This window comes from Pogoniulus pusillus, chromosome 39 (assembly GCF_015220805.1).
Source record: "Pogoniulus pusillus isolate bPogPus1 chromosome 39, bPogPus1.pri, whole genome shotgun sequence".
Classification (NCBI taxonomy): Eukaryota; Metazoa; Chordata; class Aves; order Piciformes; family Lybiidae; genus Pogoniulus; species Pogoniulus pusillus.
Window position 1 is genome coordinate 378,283 of NC_087302.1, and position 22,632 is coordinate 400,914.

The following is a 22,632-nucleotide window of genomic DNA, read 5'->3' on the forward strand; positions in this document are numbered from 1 at the left end:
CAAGGCCCGGAGCAGGCTGCCCAGAAAGGTGGTGAAGTCCCCACCCCTGGAGGGCTTTAAAGGATGTGTAGATGTGGTGCTGAGGGACCTGGTTTAGCACCAGGCTTGGCAGTGCTGGGTTCACAGCTGGGCTTCATGACCTTAAAGGTCTTTGCCAGCCTAAATGATTCTTGGATTCTCCTCCCTTCAGCCACTTTCCTGTGGCACTGCTCAGGCTGCATTTGCCTTGAACCACTCCCTGCCACCATAGTCCAGACCTCACCCACCACCTCCTCCAGCCCCAGGGCAGTCCTCTTTGACCTTGCCAGGTTGTGCTGGCCTGGTCTCTGTCACACTGCTGTTCGGGTGGGTGGCTGTCAGCAGGGATGATGGTGGCCAGCTCAGATCCCATGGGTCTGAACACCTGAATGTAGTGAGAGGCCCAGGGCAATGACTTCAAACTGGAGCAGAGCAGACTGAGATTGGATGTGAGGAGCAAGTATCAGGAGGCTGCTGGAACACTGCAACAAGTTGCTCAGAGACATGGTTGAGGCCATCCCTGGAGATATTCCAGGTGAGGCTGGACAGGGCTATGGGCAGCCTGCTCCAGTGGAGGATGTCCCTGCTGAGTGAGGGGCTTGGACTGGATCAGCTTTGGAGCTCCCTTCCATCCCAGCTCGCTCTGTGACTGTGACTGTGGGAAGTCTCCAGTCCCACACATCTGGGCTGCACTTCTGCCAGGTGCCCCCAGCCAAGGTGCAGCTGTGACTCTAGAACTTTCTTTTCCCAGATCCTTTGCCCCTGGAGCAGCTGACCCTGAGCAATCAGGGCCATAGCAGCTCTCTGCAAGCCTCCTGGAGAGCAGCTCCTGCTGGCAGCACCAGCTACACAGCCACTCTCTGGGAAGCCAAGTCCCAGAGGCAGGTCAGGACCATGACTGTGGGGGACAGCTGGACAAATGTCACCTTCGAGGACCTGGTTCCCGGGAGGCAGTACAGGCTGGAGATGACTGCTGTGGCTGGGCCTTACAGCTCCCCTGTGCGGTGGGCCACAGACTGGACCTGTGAGTGTGCCACCCCTCAGCCCTGCTGCAGAGTACTGCCAGCAGCATGGCACAGGAGCAGGGCAGACTGCAGGGCGTGTGTGGGGGTGGGGGAGCCAGGGGCAGGGCTGCACAGACAGACAAGGAGTGAAAGGACAACCAGAGCCACATCCAGCTAGGCTGGAAGCAAAAGAGAGGAGGAGAAGTCCCTTCTGTAAACAGAGAACTCTTCCAGGTGGGCACCCCTGCCCTGTCAGTCATGCAGCAGAAGCTCAGGCTGGCCAGGGGGTTGGTATGCCAGGGCTGATTTCTGACCTGGCCCACCAGGCACAGGCAGTGGAGGGTGCTCAGCACAAGCACTCCTCAGCAGCAGCTCCACGATTGCCTCTCACCCTCTGGATGTCTCTTCCCCCTCAGACCCTCTGGCTCCAGCTGGCGTGACCCTGACCAACACTCGGCGCCCGCTGGGGCTCTCTGCCTTCTGGGACAGGGCTGCTGGAGACGTGGAGCAGTTCCAGCTCCAGCTCTACAGCAAGAGCCATGCAGCACAGAGGAACGTCACGGTGGGGCCCAGCACCCACAACTTCACCTTCCTGGGCCTGTCCCCTGGCATTCAGTACTTCCTGAAGGTCGCTGCCCTCGCTGGCCCCTACAGGTCCTCGTCACACTTTGCCACAGAGTGGACATGTGAGTGAGCAGTGTCCCCAGCCCCGTGCAGGGACAGGGCATCCTGGCATTGCCAGCAAGATCAGCAGTGACAGGGATGCATCTGGGTGGAAAAGGAGCTCTGCTGAGCCCTGCGTGCCCGCTGCCTCTGGGTGAGGGAGCATGTGCCAGCCCGTGGGTGCCCTGTGCTGGCTGCTGTGCCCCAAAGACTCCTCCCCAGCTCAGCCTTCCCTGCTGTGATCTGGAGGTCAGCATGGGGCCGTCGGGAGAGGGATGTAAGAGGAAGCACAGAGCCCCAGGGGCAGCTGAATGCTCTGCTCAGCGCAGCACCTGCCCAGCAGCAGTGCCCTGGGGCCATGTGCAGGCAGCTCGCTTGTGCCCCAGGGCAGCAGGAGAGCTGGCAGGCAGCTGCCACCGCTTCTTTAGCCCTCTCCAGAGCTGCAGGCTGTGTCCTGGCTTCTGCAGGTGCTTCCCCCCCGCCCCTCACGGCTCTCCATGCTCTGCTCCCCCCAGATCCCCTCTCCCTGGCCAATGTGACTCTGCAGCCCGGCCGGAGCCCGCAGGAGCTGCGTGTGAGCTGGGTGGAGGCAGGCGGTGCCAGAGACCACTTGGTGCAGCTCTCGGTGGCCGAGTCCCTGTCCATCATCAGGAACGTGTCTGTGCCCCGCGGCGTCACCCAGCTGGTCCTAGGGGGGCTGGTGCCAGGCTCCCGGTACCGCGTGGAGATCATTTCTCAGGCCGGACCCCACCGCATCTCCTCCCAGACTGCCATCGGCTACACCGGTAGGGACACAGCCTCTGCCCTGCCTGGCCCTGTCTGGGCGGGGCTGGAGCCAAGCAGGGGGTGCCAGGGCAGTTCTGCAGGAGAGCCCTGAGACCATGGCCCCACAGCCCCACTGGTGCCTCTCTCCTGCTCGAGATGCTGGCACTCTCGAGGGGCCTCAGCTCACAGTTCAGCTGTGACACTGGAGAGCAGTGAAGGGGAAAAGGACCTGGGGGTCCCAGTGGGTGGGAGGGTGCCCAGGAGCCAGCACTGTGCTCTGGTGACCAAGAAGGCCAAGAGCATCCTGGGGTTGCTTGGAAGGGCTGTGCTGAATAGGTGAGAGAGGTTCTCCTGCCCTTCTGCTCTGCCCTGCTGAGGCCACATCTGGAATATTGTGTCCAGTTCTGGGCCCCTAAGGTCAAGAAGGAGCTCAGGGAACTGCTGAGAGCCCAGCCCAGAGCCCCCAGGCTGCTGCAGGCAGTGAGCATCTCCTGTGAGGCCAGGCTGAGGCAGTTGGGGCTGGCAGCTGGCAGCAGAGCAGCCTGAGGGCTGCCCTCAGTGCTGTTCATAAAGATGTGCAGGGTGAGTGCCCAGAGGCTGGAGCCAGCTCTGCCCAGTGATGCCCAGTGGCAGCACAAGGGCAGTGGTGGAAGTTCAGGCATAGAAAGTTCCATGGAAGCATGAGGAAAAAAACTGTCAGTGTGAGGGTGCTGGAGCCTGGAGCAGGCTGCCCAGGGGGGCTGTGACATCTCCTTCCCTGCAGATATTCAAGTCCCACCTTGATGTGGTCCTATGTGACCTGCCCTGGGTGCTCCTGCTCTGGCAGGGGGTTGGTCTGGATGAACTTTTGAGTTCCTTTCCAACCCCTAACGTTCTGAGTCTGTGGCACTTGGGTCTCGGGGGGCTCAGCCTGTGCTGATCAGGCAGGACCCCTGGAGCAGCTGTAACCTGGGCTCAGCCTGCTGCCTCCAGGCAGCACTTGGGTTCTCACAGTCCTGCAGCTCCCAGCTTCATTCCCAAACCAGAGCCAGTCTGGAGCACCCCAGGTTTGTCCCCTCTGACATCATTTCTCCCCCACAGTCCCACTGCCTCCTCTTTCCCTCTCTGCACACCCTGTCAGCACTGCCTGGGCTCTGGCTGTGCACTGGGAGACCCCTCCTGGGCAGAGGGACAGATACCTGCTCAGCGTGCAGGAGGAAGGCTCTTCTGCACCAGAGAGGAACCTGGAATTGGGGAAGGACAGCACCAACCTCACCCTGACACGACTGGAGCCAGGAACTTGCTACGTTGTTGGGATCTGGGCAGTAGCTGGACCCTACCACTCCCTCCCAAAGAACATCACCTCCTGCACAGGTGAGCATCCATCCACAGCACCCATGGGTGTTTGGATGGGAGCACTGTGAGGAGCTCCTGAATGTTGTCACCCATGGAGGGGAGGGCACCCTACAGTCATGCTGCCTGCTGCCTTCTGCCTCTTGCAGCCTTGTGCCATGTGGACACTCTGCTGGAGGTGCCTGCGTGGCCAGAACTGGATCTTCTCCTCCCTCACTCCTGTGTCTCTTTTCTCGTAGTTCCTGCTACACCAACAAACCTCAACTTCACCAACCCAGGCAGCGCCTCGGAGCTGTCCCTCTGCTGGAGCAAGCCCCCAGGCAGGAGGGACCTCTACCGTGTCACCCTGTATAGCCTCAGCGCCCAGAGCAGGGTTGGGCTCCAGACCTTGGCTCCGGATGCTCAGAACATCAGCTGGGCTCGGCTGGAGGCAGGCAGCAGGTTTGCTGCGCAGGTTGCTGCTGTCAAAGGCTCCTTTGAAGCCTCCTCCACCAACGTCACCCAATGGACATGTGAGTGACAGAAGTGTTTGGGCTGGAAGAGCTCTCTGAGATCATCCAGTCCAACATCAACCCAACACCCCCACGGTCACCAAACCCTGCCCCAAGTGCCATGGACACACATTTCTTCCACAACTCCAGGCATGGGCACTCCACCACCCTCCCCTTGAACAATTTCAGGACATTTCCTCTTCTATTATCATCTGATTCTAGGGAGCAGAGCCCAACCCCCAGCTGGCTGCAGCCTCCTCTCAGGGAGCTGCAGAGAGCAATGAGGTCTCCCCTCAGCCTCCTCTTCCCCACACTGCACACCCCCAGCTCCCTCAGCTGCTCCTCCTCAGCTCTGTTCTCCAGATCTTTCTAAAACTTTGTTGCCCTTCTCTGAACCTGCTCCAGCTCCTCAATGCCCTTCTTGAAGTGAGGGACCCAAACTGAACTCAGGATTCAAGGCTTGGCCTCATCAGTACAAGGGCACAGTCACTTCCCTGCTCCCACTGGCCACACCATTGGTGATCCTGGCAAGGATGCCAGTACCCTTCTTGGCCACCTGGGCACAGGCTGGCTCCTGTTCAGTCAGCTCTTGACCAGCACCCCCAGGTGTGGTGGGTTGGACATAGCACCTCCTGCCCCCTCCCCCAGCCCAAACCATCCCACTCTGCCTCTAGCTCATACAAAGCTGTTGCAGCCTTCTGCTCACTGTCCTCACTGCTTCCCTGACCCAGAGCCAATCCCCTCTGCCAACCTCAGAGGCTCTGGGTGTCTCCCCTGGCATGTCCAGGTGCAGGCCATATTGCTCTCTGCCCAGCTGTCCCCATGCATCTCCCTGGGGAGATCTGGTGGCCACCTTGGCCACCATGCCGTGGGGAGCTGGCAGCAGCAGGAGCTTCTGGGCAAAGCAGGCATCTCCTAGCACTGAGCCACCAGCAGCGGCTCCTGGGGGCTGACTGCCTCCCTTTTGCTTTCCAGATCCTCTGGCCCCTGCCAACCTCACCCTGGGCAGCCCCTCTGCCTCCATGCTGCAAGTATCCTGGGCAGCAACAGGGCGAGGAGGTGAAAGCTACGTGGTGGATGTCTATGACACAGCCTCCAGCAGTCCTGCTGGGCACATGGTGCTGGGAGGGGATGCCAGGACTCACATCTTCAGCAACCTGAGCCCTGGCACCAGCTACAGTGTGACAGTGAGGGCCACAGCTGGGCCTTTCCACAGCAGCACCCCCAACGTCACCCACTGCACACGTGAGTATTGTGTGCAGAGCTCTGCTCTCTTGCTTCAAACCAGAGGCCAGACTGATGCAGCCAGACCCTGCCTTCCTGTGATGGTTTGGGCTCTTACCCGCCCCCCCCAACTTTGCATTTGCCCCAGCTAACTCAGACGGCCTCTGGGAATATAGATGAAGCAATTTATTTACAGCTAGCAGAATTTACAAGCAGCTATTTACAATATATACAGTTATATACAATTATATACAGAAATATACAAAGGATAAACAATACAAAAGCACAACTCCCCTCCCAGAAACCTGAGTCCCCAGGAGGGGCTCTCAAACCACCCCAACACCTCCCCCGGCCCTCTCAACCTTAGCCCAGTTCTCAGGAAGAAGAGAGGTGCAGCCAAGAGGTTAGGGAGCAGGGTTAGTAGGAGCAGGGTTAATGAGATGTGACCAGGTCTAAGGCAAAGGCAGAAGGAAAAAAACAAAATGGAGAAAGTTTACTTCTTCTTCCCAGAGCTCTCAGCGTGGCTGTGAGAGGAGACACAATTGTTTTTCATTCCACTGCCTGTTAGCAAGTTCTTTTACCAAAACATTCCAGCTTGCTTCTAACTAGCACACTTCCTCTCCCACCCATGCAGGTGCCCTTGTGCTCATGCCCTGCTGGGTGCAGTGTGGGCACTCTGTGTATGACCCAGTGCCACAGCCAGCCCTGGGCCTGGTGGCTGTCCACAGTCCTCTGCAGGCTCAGGCAGCTGCCACAGAGTCAGGGGCAAAGCCACTCCTTGGCACCCTGCAGGGCTGACTCATGTCCTGCAGCACAGACTTGGCACAAACATGAGGCATTGCCCTTACCCCAGCCCAGAGGTGGGTTCTGGCAATGACTTCTGCTTCCTCCCCAGGCCCCCTGCCGCCCGCTGGCGTGCGCTGGCTGAGCCAGGGGCACCCTGACCAGCTGAGCGCCGCCTGGGCAGCCACAGCCGGGGCGCAAGATGGGTACAGGCTGACCCTGTACCATGCACAGCTGGGCATCGTGGCAGCCACAGCCTCGCTCAGGAGGGGCACCCACAACTACACCTTCATGGGCCTGACCCCGGGATGTGAGTACTCCCTGGAGGCCGCTGCCACCGCTGGACCATACCAGGCAGCGGCACCCAACGTCAGCGGCTGGACACGTGAGTGGCTGCAGGGCTCTGCCCGGCACAGGGCTAGGACATGTTGCTCCACTGGGCAGTCCTGAGGGACTTAGAAGGGACCTGGTGCCTTTGGGAGTGTGCAGACACTCCCATGGCTGCAGCATGTAGCAGTTAGTGCGGGGCACAGCTACCCTCATGGGCACATGGATGTTCATCTCTAGGCTGGCACAAATGCATGGCGATGGCAGGCAGGGCTGCCCAGCTGTGCCCACACAGTGAGGTCCCTGTGCCACCCCATCTGCCTGTGTGCAGCAGCACTCCTGCCTCCTCTGGGTCTCCTTCAGCAGGTGCAAACTGCAGATCCCATAAAGGTTCACTGAATGACTCAGTGCAATGCAGGAGGCCAACTCCCCAGGGAAGGGATCCTTGCTCTGGGCAGAGACTGGTGCAATGCTTCTCCCACCCAGAAAGATTTTAGGACTGGCCAGAGGTGCTGTGCCAGTGCTGCCCAGACAGCTGCATGCCAGCAGAGTGTTGGAGGACAGGTGCCTACAGCAGTGGCCACGGTGCTCAGCTGGGTTGTGGGAATGAGAGTGAGCCAAGGGGAGAAGGTTGGCATGTGAGGGACCACAGAGGGTGAGCAGCGTCACAGGAGAGTGTGGGAAAGAGAAGAGGGAGGATGAGGAGTGTGCCAGAGGTGGTCTCCAAGTCCTGGCCCTAGGCCTCGCCGAGGCAGGGAGCATCTGTCCTGCTGCACCATGTCACTTCTGTCCGTCTCCTTCTGCCTGGCACCCAGTCCCTAACCCAGCTCTGGTGGCTCCTCAGGCCCCCTGCCCCCGGCTGCCGTGCACCTGCTGAGCCTGGGGCACCCTGACCAGCTGAGTGCCACCTGGGTAGCCGCGGACGGAGGCCGAGACAGCTACTCCCTGACGCTGTACCACGCACGGCTGGGCACCGTGGCAGCTGTGACCTCGCTTGGCAGAGACAGTCACAACTTCACCTTCACGGGATTGGCCCCAGGGAGCAGATATCTGCTGGAGGTGGCATCTGTGGCAGGCTCCTACCCATCGTCTGCAGGGAACGTCAGCAACTGGACGTGTGAGTGCCCTGCTTTGAGGGGCGTGGGCACCTTGCTGGGCAGGCACGAAAGCTCCTTCTAAAGGACACAGCCCTGATGGCCTTCATGGCTGTCCCCAAGCCCTGCCTGAATCCAAGGGTGTGGCAGTGCCCATCCCCACCATCAGCCCCACCAGCCCAGCTGAAGCTCTGGGGCCTGCACTTCAGAGCAGAGGCACAAAGGAGGCAGCAGTGGACAGGAGGATTCACCTTCCCCTCTGCTCTGCCTGCCTGGCTGCTCTCTCCTCACCCATCTCCAGGTGTCTCCAGCTGGGACAGGGCTGTCTTGGCTCAGGCACCAGTTGAAGCTTGGAGAAGCTGCTCCCAGCTGTCCACGGGCTGGTGGATGCAGCCAAGATGCAGTGCCCTGTCGTGCGTGGTGCATCCCTTCTGCTGACGCTGCCATGATGCCCAGGCAGTGGCCTCAGACCCTGACCTGTCTCCTATCTTTTCTTTCCAGACCCCCTGTCACCCCGTAACGTGTACATGACAAACCAGGGGTACCCCAACAGGCTGAGTGTGTCCTGGAGAGCTGAACCCCAAGGGCAAGACAGCTACAAGCTCCTCCTGTACCACTCGGGCTCAGGCATGGTGGCAGCCAACGTCTCTGTTGGGAAAGGCAGCAGCAAGTTCACCTTTTCTGGCTTGGCTCCAGGACACAAATACCTGCTGGAGGTGATGGCCATGGCAGGGCCCTACACAGCCTCTGCAGAGAACATCAGTGACTGGACAAGTAAGTGGCAAGAGCTGGAGGTCCTTGCATCGTGCATGAGGTTCAGCTTCCCCCAGCTGGAGAGGCTCAGGACCTGCTGTGGCAGGGAGCAGGAGGGACACGGCTGGGGCTGCTGCCTGAAGGCTCCAGGTGCCATCTTCAGGATGGGATCGGGGGGGGGGGGGGCAGTGCAAGCCCTTGGTGGAGGGGAGAGCAGGGCAACACTGCTGCCCATAGGGCAGTTTGGCAGCCATGGCTGCTGCTGCAGGAGGCACCTCCAGCTGGCTCCTCCACGCACGGGTGACTGAGCGGGAGCAAGGGACCTCATGGCAACAGTGTGGCCCTGGTACAAGACACCTGCAGCCGTGGGGGACTACTCCACCAGCCTCACTGCCTTTCTCCCAGGCACTCAGAAAATCCCTGGCATGGGGGTGAGTGGGGGCTGGGCTTTTCTGGGCTGCTCTCAAGGAATGTGGGAATTGCAGATAAGCACAATAAGCCCTTTCATGTGCTTGTCCCCACAGTCCCTGCCCTTGGCTTGGGGAATCCAGAGGGCTCTGCTCCCACGCTCAGCCAGCCCCTGGCAGGGTGCTGGGAGTCCCATGCAGAGCCCTTCAGGCAGGTCTCTAATGAAACTTGCTAATTAGCAAGAGGAAGAGCCCAGCTCCTCGTGCTCCTCACTCTGCATGTCCTCCAGCTGCCATTTAAAGGCCATTTCTGGTAGTGACAGCCAGGAACTGCAGAAATGTTAGTGCCAGATGAAGAAGCTGGACATGAGCAGACAGTGTGAGCTTGCAGCCCAGAAGGGCCAAGGGCAGCCTGGGCTGCATCCAAAGCAGCATGGCCAGAGGTAGAGAGGGAGATCCTGCTCTGAGGAGACCTCACCTGGAGTGCTGTGTCCAGGGCTGGAGCCCTCAACAAAGGAAGGACTTGGACCTGCTGGAGAGGGTCCAGAGGAGCCACTAAAAATTATTAGGGAGTTGGAGCAGTTCTGAGGGGACAGGCTGAGGGAGCTGGGGGTGTTCAGCCTGGAGAAGAGAATGCTCTAGGGGGACCTAATGGTGGCCTTCCAGTACCTGAAGGGGCTATAAGAAGACTGCAGAGGGACTGCAGGGACAGGACGAGGGCAATGGCTTCAAACTAGAGCAGAGGAGATGTAGATTGGATGTGAGGAAAAAGTTCTTTCCAGTGAGGGTGGTTGAGCACTGGAACAGGTTGCTCAGGGAGGTGGTTGGGTCCCCATCCCTGGGGATATTCCAGGTGAGGCTGGACAGGGCTCTGAGCAGCCTGCTCTGGTGAAGGATGTCTCTGCTAAGTGCAGAGTTGGACTGGATGAGCTTTGGAGGTCCCTTCCAACCCAGCTCATTCTGTGATTCTAGGAAGCTGCCCATCCTCTGGGGATGGAGCAGTCAGTGCATGCCACTAACCCTGCCCTGCTCTGCTTTCCGTTGCAGCCCCTTCAGTTCCCAGCAACCTCTCTGTGGTGGCCGAGGGGCGCGGCACAGTGCTCATCTCCTGGGGCAGCGTCCCTGGGCAGCAGGACGACTGCCAGCTGTGGCTTCGGGACCCCAGGAACAGCACTGTGCCCTGGAGGCATGCCCTGGGCAGGGGGCAAGCCCAGCACCTCCTCCAGGGACTGGTGCCAGGGAGGAACTACTCTGTCTCCTTGAACTGTGTAGCTGGGCCCTACTGGAGCAGCACCAAGCCCTTGGCAGTGCCCATGGGTGGGTATGCGCTGGCAGGGGGATGCAGGGAGAGCAAGCTGGGGAGCAGTGCCTGCTTGGCCTCCAGGCTGGGTCAGCCCTTGGGTGGCAGCAGAAGGGTGGCAGTATTCATGGTGGGGGATGAGGAAAGCTCCATGGCAGAGACTGCCCTGAGCCTATGGCCCCTGGTGAAGCACAGCAGCCTGGGCAGAGATCTCCACTGCTCTGCTGCCCCTTTAAGGCATCTGCCCAAGCCCTGACCTATTTGCCTAGTGCCCTTGGCACAGAGAGCTCCTAGATCAGAGGTGCCCAGCTTCACTCCTCTCCCATTGACTTAGGGGCAGGCAGTAACACCACAGCAGCTCTGAGGCATGGGCTGAGGTTGGGCTTTCTCCAGCCCAGTGAGCTCAGAGCCTGCCCTGTCCCCTGTGCAGAGCCGGAGCCGGTGCAGGATGTGCAGTGCCTGCCGGAGCCACGGAGCCTTTCCTTGAACTGGAGCAGCTCTGCTGGGGATGTGGAGGCCTATGAGGTGGTGACAGAGAGGCTCTCTGATGGACCTCCCACCTCCACCTACGTCCTGAGCACACCCAGGAGCAAGGCCAGGCTGGAGGGGCTGGACCCCAGCACGTCCTACCGCATCACCCTGAGCACAGTGGGCATGAACACCTTGAGGGGCCAGGCTGTGACTCTGCTCTGCAACACGACAGTGGAGGGTGAGTCCCCTCCACTCCCACAGCCTGGTCCCCCAGGGCTGCTACACACAGAGTGGGTCAGCAGTCAGCTGGCAGATGACACCAAGTTAGGTGGGATTGTCCCCCTGTGCTTGGCACTGGTGAGGCCACACCTAGAGTGTTGTGCCCAGTTTTGGGGCTGCTGGAGCCAGTGCAGAGGAGGGCAAGGAAGGTGAGGAAGGGCCTGGAGAATAAATCTTGTGAGGAGCAACTGGAGGAGCTGGGGCTGGTTAGAGGAGGCTGAGAGGAAACCTCACTGCTCTCCACAGCTACCTGGAGGAGGTTGGGAGAGGTTGGTAGTTTGTGACAGAAGAGGCAGTGGCCTCAAACTGCAGCAGAGGAGGTTGAGACTGGACATGAGGAAGCAAGAGTGGTCTGCTACTGGCACAGGCTGCCCTGCAGGGGTGGAGTCCCTATCCCTAGATGTGTTTCGAGGTGGTTTGGATGTGGTGCTTGGGGACATGGTTCAGGGTGAACTTTGCAGAGGGTCAGTGGTCGGACTCGATCCCGGGGGTCTTTTCCAGCCCAGGTGGCTCAGATCCTAATTAGCCCTGGGGACTCTCTCGGTTGGCTGTGAGCCCTGTGTGCTCCTGTGCTGCACTGCGGCGGGGCAGGGCTGAGGGCAGGGCTGTGGGCAGGAGGTGCTGGGACCGTTTGGGAGCTAAGCGATGCCACGTCCCCACCTGGCACGCAGGGTCACGCCACAGGGCTGTGCTTGCTCGTTCCTCTTCCAGCCCTGCCTCCACCGCTGCGAGCAGACAGCTTCCAGGTGGAGGCCAGCTCCGCGGTGGTGCTCTCCTCGGAGCTGTTCAGCGAGGAGAATGGGCGGATCCAGTACTACGGAGTAGCGGCGACCACCAACCGCTCCGGTAAGCGCCCCCGGCCCTGCCCGCGCCCCCCCGGGGGTCCTGCAGCCCAGCAGCTCCGCAGGGCTTCGCCTCGGGACCACCACTGTCACCTCGTGCGTTCCCTCCAGTGCTCAGGCCCACCCCGGACATCATGTCCAGCACTTGGTATGACCACTATTATGGGATGGAGGACTCCTACCTGGCTGTGCTCATCCCCAATCCCTTCCAGCCGAGCCCCAGGAGCTCCCCCGAGACCTGGCGAGTGCCGCTGGGAACGGAGGAGTGTGGCCAGACCAGGGCCACCTGCAACGGGAAGCTGAAAGCCAACGAGCAGTACAGGTGAGATCCAACATCCCTCCTGAGGGGAAGGGGCTGGAGGAGACAAGGGACTGCAGGTGTCCCTGCGAGGTGCCACCACCAGCTCCCTGGATGTCACCTCAGCCTCGTACTCCCAGATCCCCTCAGCAGTGCACCTGAGAGCTGCTCCACCCAGCAGTGTCTGAGGGATGCAAGGACTGGCACACCGGAGGGGGTCAGGCAGTGTAAGTGGGCAGGGGAAGGAGAGCAGAGGTGACAGCTGGGGCTGGCAGGGGCTGGTTGTGTTCCCTTGGCAGCTGGGCAATGTCTAGGTGAGAACTACAGTGGGGCTGCATCAAAAGCAGTGTGGCCAGAGATGGAGAGAGGAGATTCTGCCTCTGCTCTGAGGACTCCTCACCTGCAGTGCTGTGTCCAGCACAAGAAGGATATGGACCTGATGGGGAGGGTCCAGAGGAGGCCACCAAGATGATCAGAGGGCTGGAGAACCTCCCCTATGGCGACAGGCTGAGAGAGTTGGGGCTGTTCAGCCTGGAGAAGAGAAGGCTCTGGGGACACCTCAGAGCTGCATTTCAATGTCTGAAGGCTGGGCAGGGACTGTTACCAAGGGCTTGTGGTGACAGGACGAGGGCAGTGGTTTGAAACTGGATCAGGGCAGAGTTAGGTTGGACGCCAGGAGGAAGCTCTGCACAGTGAGGGTGGAGAGACACTGGCACAGGCTGCCCAGGGAGGTGGTTGAGGCCATGTCCCTGGAGATCAGCCTGGATGTGTCCCTGGGCAGCCTGCTCTAGATGGAGGTGTCCCTGCTGACTGCAGGGGGGTGGACAAGATGACCTTGTCCCCTGGCAGCCTGCTGCTCCTGGGGACAGCCTGGGTCTGCACTGCAAATGTTGGCACAGCCCAGGATCTGCCACCAGCCTTGAGGGGACACAGCACAAACACAGCAATACCCCTGCAGCCCTGCACCGCTCCACTCCCAGCCTGTGCCCACTCTTCCCAGCTGCTACTTCCACTCCAGGATCAACCCCCAGCAGGGTGGCAGCTAGTTCAGGACCATCAGGCTGTCCACCTAGCGTGGTTCAACCCCATGCACTAAACTGTCCAGTTGCTCAGGACTGGAAGATTCTCTTGCACCTCTTCCCAGCTTGCTTTGGCTGCCCTGGACAACAGGGACCCGCCACAGCTTGTGCTGATTGCCTAGTGTGGAGAGAAGCTGGCACTGCTGACAGCCTAGCACACTGCAAGCCGACCCTTGCTCCCTCCCTGGCACTGAGTTAGGTGTCCACCAGCCCCTGTCTCTCATGCCAAGGCATCTGCAGGCTCAGTTTCCAAAGAGATGTCTGGTCTGGCAGCTGGCTCCAGGGTGCTGCCAGACAAGACTCACATCAGATTCCACATTAGACTCCAAAGCTACGTTTGAGAGCCTTGGCTTGCATTTAGGGCATGAGGAGCCCTCCCCCTACAAGCTCAGGAGGAAGTCAGCTCTGCAGAGAGCTGGGAGGTTTGGTGTGCACACTGCTGGGAGAAGGATGTAGGGCAGAAGGCCCCAGCACCTCCCAGTTGAGGTGCCCCTGTTTCAGCTATCCAGGCTTAGGTCTTTCAAGCCAACCCAATGGAAGGGCTGCCCTGAGCTAAGACAGGACTCAGCCCAACTTGCTTCTCCCTGCTTGCTGTCTTTCCCTGTGTCAGTCCTATAAGAGAACAGAAACTCATTGCTTGTGTCTGTGAAGAACCCTCTGGAGGAGGGGGAACATTTATTTGCTGCAGGAGTGGTCAGGGATTGGCAGAGGCTGCCCAGGGAGGTGGTGGAGTGCCCACGGCTGGAGGTGTTGCAGAAAGCTGAGGCCATGGCACTTGGGGCCATGGGTTGGTGGCCATGGTAGGGTTGGGTTGGCAGCTGGGCTGGATGATCTCAGAGGGCTTTGCTAACTATATTGGTCTGAATCAGCTTCTTGGAGCCCAACTACCTGACAGAACAAACCAATAATAAGATGCCCCTTTGGGAAGGAAAAGAATTAGCTGTAGAGAGGGAAAGGGTAAAGCACCCAGAGCCTTGCTTCTATCTGCAAGTGAAAAGAAAAACCTTTAACTAAAAGCTATTCGAGGTAGGGGAGTTACAAAAAGGTGTAGGGAAGGGAAACGAGGCACAAAATGCAGCCAGACTGATGGCAATGGATGGAAGTAGATTCAGGGTTGTGGTAGGGTGGCCACGAGGCAAACCCAGGAGCAGCAGGAACCAGGGTGGTGCTGGCAGGCAGGGCGAAGAGAAAGTTGCTCTGTTTTTATAGGGGCCCTAGAGGGGAAGGGGGAGGGGACTAACCACTGCACCTGGGGTCAGGTTCAGACCACCCCACCGAGGAGTCAGGAGAAACAGGGGTCAGGTTCAGACCAGCACCGGGAGGGTTAACCCTTTACAGCATCCCAAGCAGCTCTGTGGTTCTGTGGGAGCTGTTCTCCAGTTGTGCTCTCTGAGTGTCTCAGATTCTCACAGGTGCAACAAAACTGCTCAAGAGGCAGAAAAAGGAGGCAGGGCAGTTCTGACGTGTTTCCTGAATCCCTGCCAGGAAACCAGCTCCTTCCAGTGCAGCACTTCAGACAGGGGCAGCTGTCCTGCTCCCTTGAGTTGTCCTGCTCCTGGCTGCCTGGGGGCTGTGCTTGCCCCTTCTGGCTGCCCCTGATGGCAGGACTCTGCCTTGCCCTAGGTTCAGCATCGCTGCCTTCACCAAGTATGACCCCGTGGCCCCTGCAGTGACCTTCACCTTGTTCTCAGGTAAAGTGGAGAATGCCATCTCGCCCACCTGGTGGTGCAGGGTAGAGATGACTGGCAGCCTGGCAGTGGCACTCAGAGGGAGGTCCTGGTGACTCACTGGAGCCATTGGCTGACCCCTGCCTGCTCTGTCTCCTTGCTGCAGCTGCTGATGCAGGTACAGCTCCGCTCTCAATGCCAATCATCGCTGGAATCATCATGGGATTTCTCCTGACACTTGCAGCTGTTTTTGCCTTGGTCTACTGGAAACAGCTCAGAGCAAAGAGGTGAGCATGAGGCCGCCTGTGGGTGCATGGTGAGGATCCCACCCTTCAGTGCCAGGCCAGGAGGAAGAGCAGTGGGAGGGTATAAAAAGAGGTGGGCAAAGTAGGACACTGCCAGTGGAGCTGTGCCTGGCAAGGCCAGAAGCAAAGGGCAGAGGCGAGAGGGGACCTGTCCATGAGCTGTGAAATCACAGCAGCCCACCCGTGTGCAGGGCAGGGTGCCTGGTGGGAGCTGCCTGCTCGCAGGCACTCCATGGGCCAGCAGCCCACAGCATAGCCACAGCAGCTGGCCCTGCCCTGCAGGGAGCAGTAACATCTCCCATGTTCTGGTTCCAGAACCAAGAAGAGCAGCTTGTCCCAGGAAATGGTCACCTACAGCTCCAGGTGAGGCTGGAGCCTTCCCTCTCTGCGTGTCCCCACTGCAGGCCCCACAGTGCTCTACCTCCTTCCTTTCTTGTGCTTCGATGCAGAAAAAACCAACTCTGTCTCCTCTTCCTCAGCTGTTTTGTATGGCTTGGGCTTTCCCTCACTCAGCATTTATTGCCCAGCTCCACCCCATTGTCTCACCTCCTCTGCAGGGCTCCTGCAGCAGGAGGATTTTCTCCTCTCCTTGCCCAGTATGTCAGCAGTGCTCTGTTGGACCCATGTCCCTGGGCCACAGACCAGCCCTGAGTGTGTGCAGCCAGGAGCTGCAGCCTCAAGGCTGGCTTCTCTCCCTGGGCACCTGGCTGCCCCACCAGACCTTTGCACAGCTACTGCAAGCTTTGCTCTGGCCCTGTCTCCGCAGGAGCGTCCATCGGCCAGTTCCCATCGAGAGCTTCAAGCAGTACTACGAGATGAAGGCAGCTGGAGCCAACCAGGCCTTCTTCCAGGAGTTCGAGGTGAGCTGGGACTCCTGCCACAGCTGCTCCTCACTTCCCTCTCCAGGTAGCTCATGCCCCAGCTGTTGGGTGGCCTGCAGGCACTCCTCTCCAGGCACAGAAATCCAACCACCCGCCCTGGAGTTTGGAAGGCCAAAGTTTGGATGGACCAAGCCATGAGGCAGTTCCTCTGCTCAAAGCCTGTGCCCAGTTCTGCCCCCCCAGTTGAAGAGAGACACAGGACTGCTTGAGAGAGTCCAGCACAGAGCCACAGAGATGCTGAAGGGAATGGAACAGCTCTGTTAGGAGGAGAGCCTGAGGGAGCTGGGGCTGGGAGCTTGGACAGGAGGAGCCTGAGAGGTGACCTCAGCAATGGTTATAGAGATGTGCAGGTGAGTGCCAGAGGCTGGGGCCAGGCTCTGCTGGGGGATGCCAGTGCCAGGGCAAGGGGCAACAGTGGAAGCTGAGGAAACATGAGGAGGAATTTTTCCCTGTGAGGGTGCCAGAGCCTGGCACAGGCTGCCCAGGGGGGCTGTGGAGTCTCCCTTTCTGGAGATATTCAAACCCTGCCTGGATGTGTCCCTGTGTGACCTGCTCTGGGTGCTCCTGCCCTGGCAGGGGTTGGACTGGATGCGCTTTGGAGGTCACTCCCAGCCCCTGCCACTCTGAGAGTCTGTGACTCTGTGAGCCTGTTATTCATGTTGCCTGTGGTGTGAGGTGAACTGGCACTGCCCAGAGCTGCTGGTGGACAAAGCCAGGGGCCCAGGCCTGGCCTGGAGATGAAGATGCTCAATGGTGTTGCTATGTGACCCACCTTGAGGTTGTTAGAGAGGAGCCTGCAGTCAGTAGGAAGTCTGAGGAGCAAGCTCAGAGCTATATGACCAGGCTGGGAAATTCACTTCAGGCTGCCCTCTCTGGCTCCCACTGCCAACATCTGTAGCCTCTGAATCCTTCTGCTGCCAGCACCTATGGAAGTCCATCAAGGATCTGAGTCTCTCCTCAGATCACCCTTCAGGCAGCACAAGAGGTTCTGCTCTGCAGCACAAGAGGTTTTGGGTTTCTCAGGACATGATGCTGGTTGATTTCTGCTTCCTGAGGAGGTTTTTTACCCACACTTGCTCCTGCCCTCGTGTTCTTGGGTGGAGTAGAAGAGCTCCCTGTGTGTGGGTGACCCTCTAATGCCAGTCAGTGCCTGGTAAGATCATGGAGCAGATCCTTCTGGAAGCACCCAGTTGAGGCAGAAGAATAATGAAGAGGTGACTGGGTACAACCACCACAGCTCTCCACAACAAAGTCCTGCCTGGCAAACCTGATGCCTCCAGTGACAAGGTCACAGCATCAACAGACAAGGGATGAGCAATTGGCATCAGCTGCCTGGGCCTGAGCAAGGCCTTTGGCACTGTGCTGCACCACATCCTAGGCTCCAAGCTGGTGAAACATAGTTTTGAGGGGTGGACAGCTCAGTGGATTACAAATTGGCTGCATGGCCACACCCAAAGGATGGCTGTCAGTGGGTCCATGCCCAAGGACCAGTACTGGGATCAGTCTTGTTCAGCATCTTTGTTGGTGCCATGAGCAGTGGCCCTGAGGCAGCTCAGCACCAAGCTGTGTGGTGCAGCTGACAGCTGGAGGGAAGGATCCATCCAGAGGGATCTGCACAGGCTGTACAGCTGGACCCAAGCCAAGCTCATGAATTTCAACAAGGCTAAGTGCAAGGTCCTGCAGCTGGGTCAGGGCAGTCCCAAGCACCGATACATGCTGGGCAGTGCCAGGCTGGAGAGCAGCCCTGAGGAGAGGGACCTGGGGGTGCTGCTGGATTAGAAGCTCAGCAGGAGCCAGCAGTGTGCACTGGCAGCCCAGAGAGCAATCAGAGCCTGGGCCACAGCCAGATAAGTGTGGGCAGAGGGCCAGGGAGGGGATTCTGCCTCTCTGCACCCTCTGGTGAGGCCACACCTGGAGCCCTGTGTCCAGTTCTGGAGCCTCTGGTGCAGGAGGGATGTGGAGGTGCTGGAAGGTGTCCAGAGCAGGGCCACGAGGAGGAGCAGAGGGCTGGAGCTGCTCTGCTGTGAGGACAGTCTGAGTTGGGGATGTGCAGTCTGGAGAAGAGAATGATCTGAGGAGACCTCATTGTGGCCTTCCAGTATCTGGAGGGGGATACAGGAACTGGGGAGGGACATTTTAGGGTGTGAGGTAGTGATAGGACTGGGGGGGAATGGAGCAGAGATAGAAGTGGGGAGATTCAGACTGGATGTTAGGAAGAAGTTCTTCAGTGTAAGGGTGGTAAAAGCCTGACAGGGGTTGCCCAGGGAGGTGCTGGAAGCCTCATCCCTGGGTGTTTCTGAGGCCAGGCTGGATGTGGCTCTGGGCAGCCTGATCTAGTGTGAGGTGTCCAAGCCCCAGGCAGGGGGGCTGGAGCTGGATGATCCTTGGGGTCCTGTCCAGCACTGACAATTCTGTGATTCTATGACAGAGCCATTGGCCATCAGCAGGAAGCTGAGCTGGACATGAGCTCTCCAGAGGGACATTTGTGTTTATTGGGAGAGATTTTGCCACTTCGCTCTGTGCTGGTGAGGCCTCACCAGCAGTGCTGTGTCCAGCTCTGGAGACCTGCACACAGGAAGGACATGGATGTGGTGGAGCAGGTCCAGAAGAGGCCACAAAGATGACTGGGGGGTGTAGAACCTCCACTGTGGGGACAGGCTGAGGGAACTGAGGGTGTTCATAGCGCTCTGGGGAGAGCTCAGAGCAGCCTGCCAGTGCCCCAGGTGGGCTACAAGAAGGCTGCAGAGGGACTGCTTGCAGAGGATGAGGGCAATGGCTCAGGTGGCCAGGAGAGCCAGAGGCATCCTGGCCTGCATCAGGAATGGTGTGGCCAGCAGGAGCAGGGAGGTCATTCTGCCCCTGTACTCTACACTGGTTAGACCACACCTTGAGTGCTGTGTTCAGTTCTGGGCCCCCCAGTTTAGGAGGGACATTGAGATGCTTGAGCGTGTCCAGAGAAGGGCAACAAGGCTGGGGAGAGGCCTTGAGCACAGCCCTACGAGGAGAGGCTGAGGGAGCTGGGATTGGTTAGCCTGGAGAAGAGGAGGCTCAGGGCAGACCTCATTGCTGTCTACAACTACCTGAGGGGAGGTTGTGGCCAGGAGGAGGTTGCTCTCTTCTCTCAGGTGGCCAGCACCAGAACAAGAGGACACAGCCTCAGGCTGTGCCAGGGGAGATTTAGGCTGGAGGTGAGGAGAAAGTTCTTCCCTGAGAGAGTCATTGGACACTGGAATGGGCTGCCCGGGGAGGTGGTGGAGTCCCTGGAGCTGTTCAAGGCAGGACTGGACGTGGCACTTGGTGCCATGGTCTGGCCTTGAGCTCTGTGGTAAAGGGTTGGACTTGATGAGCTGTGAGGTCTCTTCCAACCCTGATGATACTGTGAAAAAAAAAAATGAGAGCAGAGCAGATTGAGAGTGATGTGAGGAACAAGTTCTGCAGCAGGAGGCTGTTGGGACACTGCAACAGGTTGCCCAGGGAGGTGGTTTGGGCTCCATGCCTAGAGCTATCCAGGTGAGGCTGGACAGGACTGTAGGCAACCTGCTCTAGTGGAGGATGTCCCTGCTGAGTGCAGGGGGTTGGACTGGATCAGCTTTGGAGCTCCCTTCCAGCCCAGAGTGTTCTGTGATCTTGCCCTGTCCTACAGGAGCTGAAGGAGGTCGGGAAGGAGCAGCTGAAGCTGGAGGCTGAGCTGCCAGCAAACGTCTCCAAGAACAGATACCCTCATGTGCTGCCCTGTAAGTGCTGCCTCCTCCCCCAGCACCCCGGGTGGGAGGTCACACAGCAGCTCACAGGGACAGGCTCCCCTTGCTCTGCTGCAGGCTTCACACTGCTGGATCCTCAACTGGGAGAAGCAGTCTTGAGATGAGCCTCACTTTCCATTTTCCTGCTGGAGATCCAAAGCTTGAGGGTCGGGTCAGGGCTGAGCCTCTGCCCTCAGCTCCTCCAGCAGCTGCTGGGCAGGTGTGGGGGTAGCCCAGTTCAGGGATGAGTCCCAGCTGAGACCAAAGGGGAGCCATGAGTGTCCCATAGCTTCTCCTGTGAGCCTCATGATCCCCCCCTGCTAAACAGGCAGCCCCCAGGGAGGAGGTGCCTGGCCCAGCACAGAGCCCACTCCTGGCAGTGGCCATGGAGCTGTGGGCACCTGTTGGGCAGGGGAGGAGGAGGTGACCATGTCTTGGTGAAGGCTGTGCTGAGGGCTCCTGTCTGTGGCCTGTTTCAGATGATCACTCTCGGGTCAAGCTGAGCCAGCTGGGAGAGGATCCACACTCAGACTACATCAATGCCAACTTCATGCCTGTGAGTGCCCACCTGCCTTCACCACAGAGCCATGGCCAGGAGGCACCACCAGGGAAGCTCTGCCTGGATTGAGATCGTGAGGGCTGGTGGGCAAGAGCTGTTGCCAAAGCTACAGCTGGCACAGGCTGGCAGGGAGCTGGGGGCCAGGGGGAGATGCACAGAGGCCCTGCCGCAGGGGTTGGTGGAGATGAGCAGCTGGCAAGAGCTGTGAGTGTGGGGAGGCTGGCAGAGCTTTCTGCTTTCTTCCTGGGGACTGTCCTCTGCCCCCCATCTCCCAGCTTACTGCCCTGTCTGTCTGCCTGCTCTTTCTCCTTCTGGTCTGTGCAGCTGCATTTGAACACCCCAGGAGCTGTGCCCACATGCCCCAGCCGGGAGGTTTGTGCAGGTAACAGGCAGGGCAGGCAGCGCTGCTGCATGGCTGCGGACCCGCGGGGCGTGCGTGTGGCAGAGGCGCCCGAGCCCTGCGTGCTCAGCCCAGCGTCGGCAGAGGAGCCCAGCTCCGCCCTCGCCCGAGGACCTGCTGGCTTCCCGGGGAGTGCCCTGCCGGGAGCTGCCCGCAGGGGCTCAGGGCAGTGCAGCTCCCCCTCGCCAAGGCCAGGCTCTGGGTGTCGCAGCGCAGGGCCCCGTGCCCCAGTAGCTCACCCTGCCTGCCTCCCCCTCAGGGCTACGCGTCCCAGCGGGAGTTCATCGCCACCCAGGGCCCCCTGAAGAAGACCATCGATGACTTCTGGAGGCTGGTGTGGGAGCAGAACGTCTGCAACATCGTCATGCTGACCGTCTGCATGGAGAACGGGCGGGTAGGTCCGCGCTGCCGCCTGCCAGCCTCAGCCAGCCTGCCCCTGTGAGCTGAGCCCAGGGCTGGCTGTGTGCCTCCACCGGCCCTGGCTGCGGGGTGAGCAGCGGCCACAGAGCTGCCCCCCAGGGAGCAGAGACTGCTGTGTCAGCAACTTGGCCTTGGCTCGGGGCAGGAAGGGGCAGAAGTGGAGCTTAGCTGGGGCTGTGCCCATCACCCCCAGGTATTTCAGCACCAGCTGAAATTCACTTTCCTCTGGGTGAGAAAACCCAGCTGGGCTGTTCCTCCTCCACGAGGAGAGGTCCTTTGCTCTGCAGGAGGCTGAGATCCAGGCTAAAGGCAGCTGGGGAAGGGCTGTGCAGAGCCCTTGGGTGAGGGGACCTTTGCCTGCTCCCCAGGAACCGTCCTGGCTTCCTTGCAGCTGCTGCTCTCCAGGCACTGCCAGGGAACCAAGAGGCCACCCAGTGGGACCTTGTCCCTCACTGGCATCACTGGCAGCCTGTTCTGCCTGTGCCCCAGGTGCTGTGTGATCACTACTGGCCGTCTGAAGCATCACCAGTCTGCTACGGGCAGGTCCGGGTGCAGCTCCTGCAGCAGAGCAGCGCCGAGGAGTGGACCCTGCGCCAGTTCAAGCTGTGCCATGTGAGTCAGCACCCAGCACACCCGGGGCAGAGCCAGGGCTTGGGGGTGGGAGGGGGCAGAGGACTTTCTCCCCCTTGCTGATGGCATCACCTGCTGTTGGTGGGGATCAGAGAAAAAGCAGTGCCCCAAGGAGCAGATTGCCACTTCAGACCTGGCCACACTTGGTCAACACCTGGCACCTCTGCTGCCCAGTCTTGCTCTCTCCTGTCCATATCCCTGCCCTGGGACACAACCTGCAGCTTCCCCAGCAGCCAGAGGCTCACCCCGGGCAGGGCAGAGGAGCAGCGCAGCAGATCTGGCATTGGCTGTTCCCTGGGGCTGAGCTGGGTGTCTGCAAGCCCCCTGGGGGCTCCTGGGGCTGCAAGGCAGTAGCGAGGCCTCCCAGGGGGCTGCACACCAACCACCAGCCTTGCCCTGCAGGAGGGTCTCCAGGTGGAGCGGCTCCTATCCCACCTGCACTACACGGCCTGGCCTGACCACGGCATCCCAGAGTCCACCACCTCCATCATGACCTTCAGGGAGCTGGTCCGGGAGCACATCCAGAGCAGCAAGGAGGCAGGGCCCACCCTTGTGCACTGCAGGCAAGGCTCTGCTCTGGGGCACAGCAGGAGGGGACAGTGGGAGAGGGCAGGGGTCCTGCTTCTGCATGGACTGGGAGAGGAAGCAGTGCTCAGGAGCCACAGAGAGCCTCCTGTTTGGGTGGGACTGAGGATCAGAGAATCAGAGAGTCACAGAACGGTCTGGGTTGGAAGGGACCTCCAAAGCTGATTCAGTTAACCCCCTCTGCGCTCAGCAGGGACATCCTCCACTAGAGCAGGTTGCCCACAGCCCTCTCCAGCCTCACCCCGAGGCTTGCAGCCTGGCCTCTAGTCCAGGGCATGAGGCAGCTGGAGGTGGTCAGCAGCAGCTCACAGTCAG

The 22,632-nt window shown here is 59.7% G+C and overlaps 1 protein-coding gene across 3 annotated transcripts in view; it reads left to right on the forward strand.

The window, feature by feature from the left end:
• LOC135191422 (receptor-type tyrosine-protein phosphatase V-like) overlaps positions 1-22,632 on the forward strand; it is a 41,600-nt gene that overhangs the window by 10,030 nt on the left and 8,938 nt on the right. For 2 of the 3 annotated variants that reach the window (XM_064173711.1, XM_064173714.1), the window contains 22 exons: positions 770-1,042; positions 1,439-1,708; positions 2,201-2,470; positions 3,531-3,803; positions 4,022-4,294; positions 5,249-5,518; positions 6,393-6,665; positions 7,452-7,724; positions 8,203-8,475; positions 9,909-10,178; positions 10,592-10,870; positions 11,623-11,757; positions 11,865-12,075; positions 14,754-14,821; positions 14,964-15,084; positions 15,418-15,465; positions 15,869-15,962; positions 19,627-19,717; positions 20,203-20,279; positions 20,942-21,076; positions 21,592-21,714; positions 22,135-22,295. In XM_064173711.1, coding sequence (XP_064029781.1) covers positions 770-1,042; positions 1,439-1,708; positions 2,201-2,470; positions 3,531-3,803; positions 4,022-4,294; positions 5,249-5,518; positions 6,393-6,665; positions 7,452-7,724; positions 8,203-8,475; positions 9,909-10,178; positions 10,592-10,870; positions 11,623-11,757; positions 11,865-12,075; positions 14,754-14,821; positions 14,964-15,084; positions 15,418-15,465; positions 15,869-15,962; positions 19,627-19,717; positions 20,203-20,279; positions 20,942-21,076; positions 21,592-21,714; positions 22,135-22,295 — 4,261 coding nt within the window. The remainder of the gene's footprint in view (positions 1-769; positions 1,043-1,438; positions 1,709-2,200; positions 2,471-3,530; positions 3,804-4,021; positions 4,295-5,248; positions 5,519-6,392; positions 6,666-7,451; positions 7,725-8,202; positions 8,476-9,908; positions 10,179-10,591; positions 10,871-11,622; positions 11,758-11,864; positions 12,076-14,753; positions 14,822-14,963; positions 15,085-15,417; positions 15,466-15,868; positions 15,963-19,626; positions 19,718-20,202; positions 20,280-20,941; positions 21,077-21,591; positions 21,715-22,134; positions 22,296-22,632) is intronic. The other variant, XM_064173713.1, reaches the window with a different exon arrangement.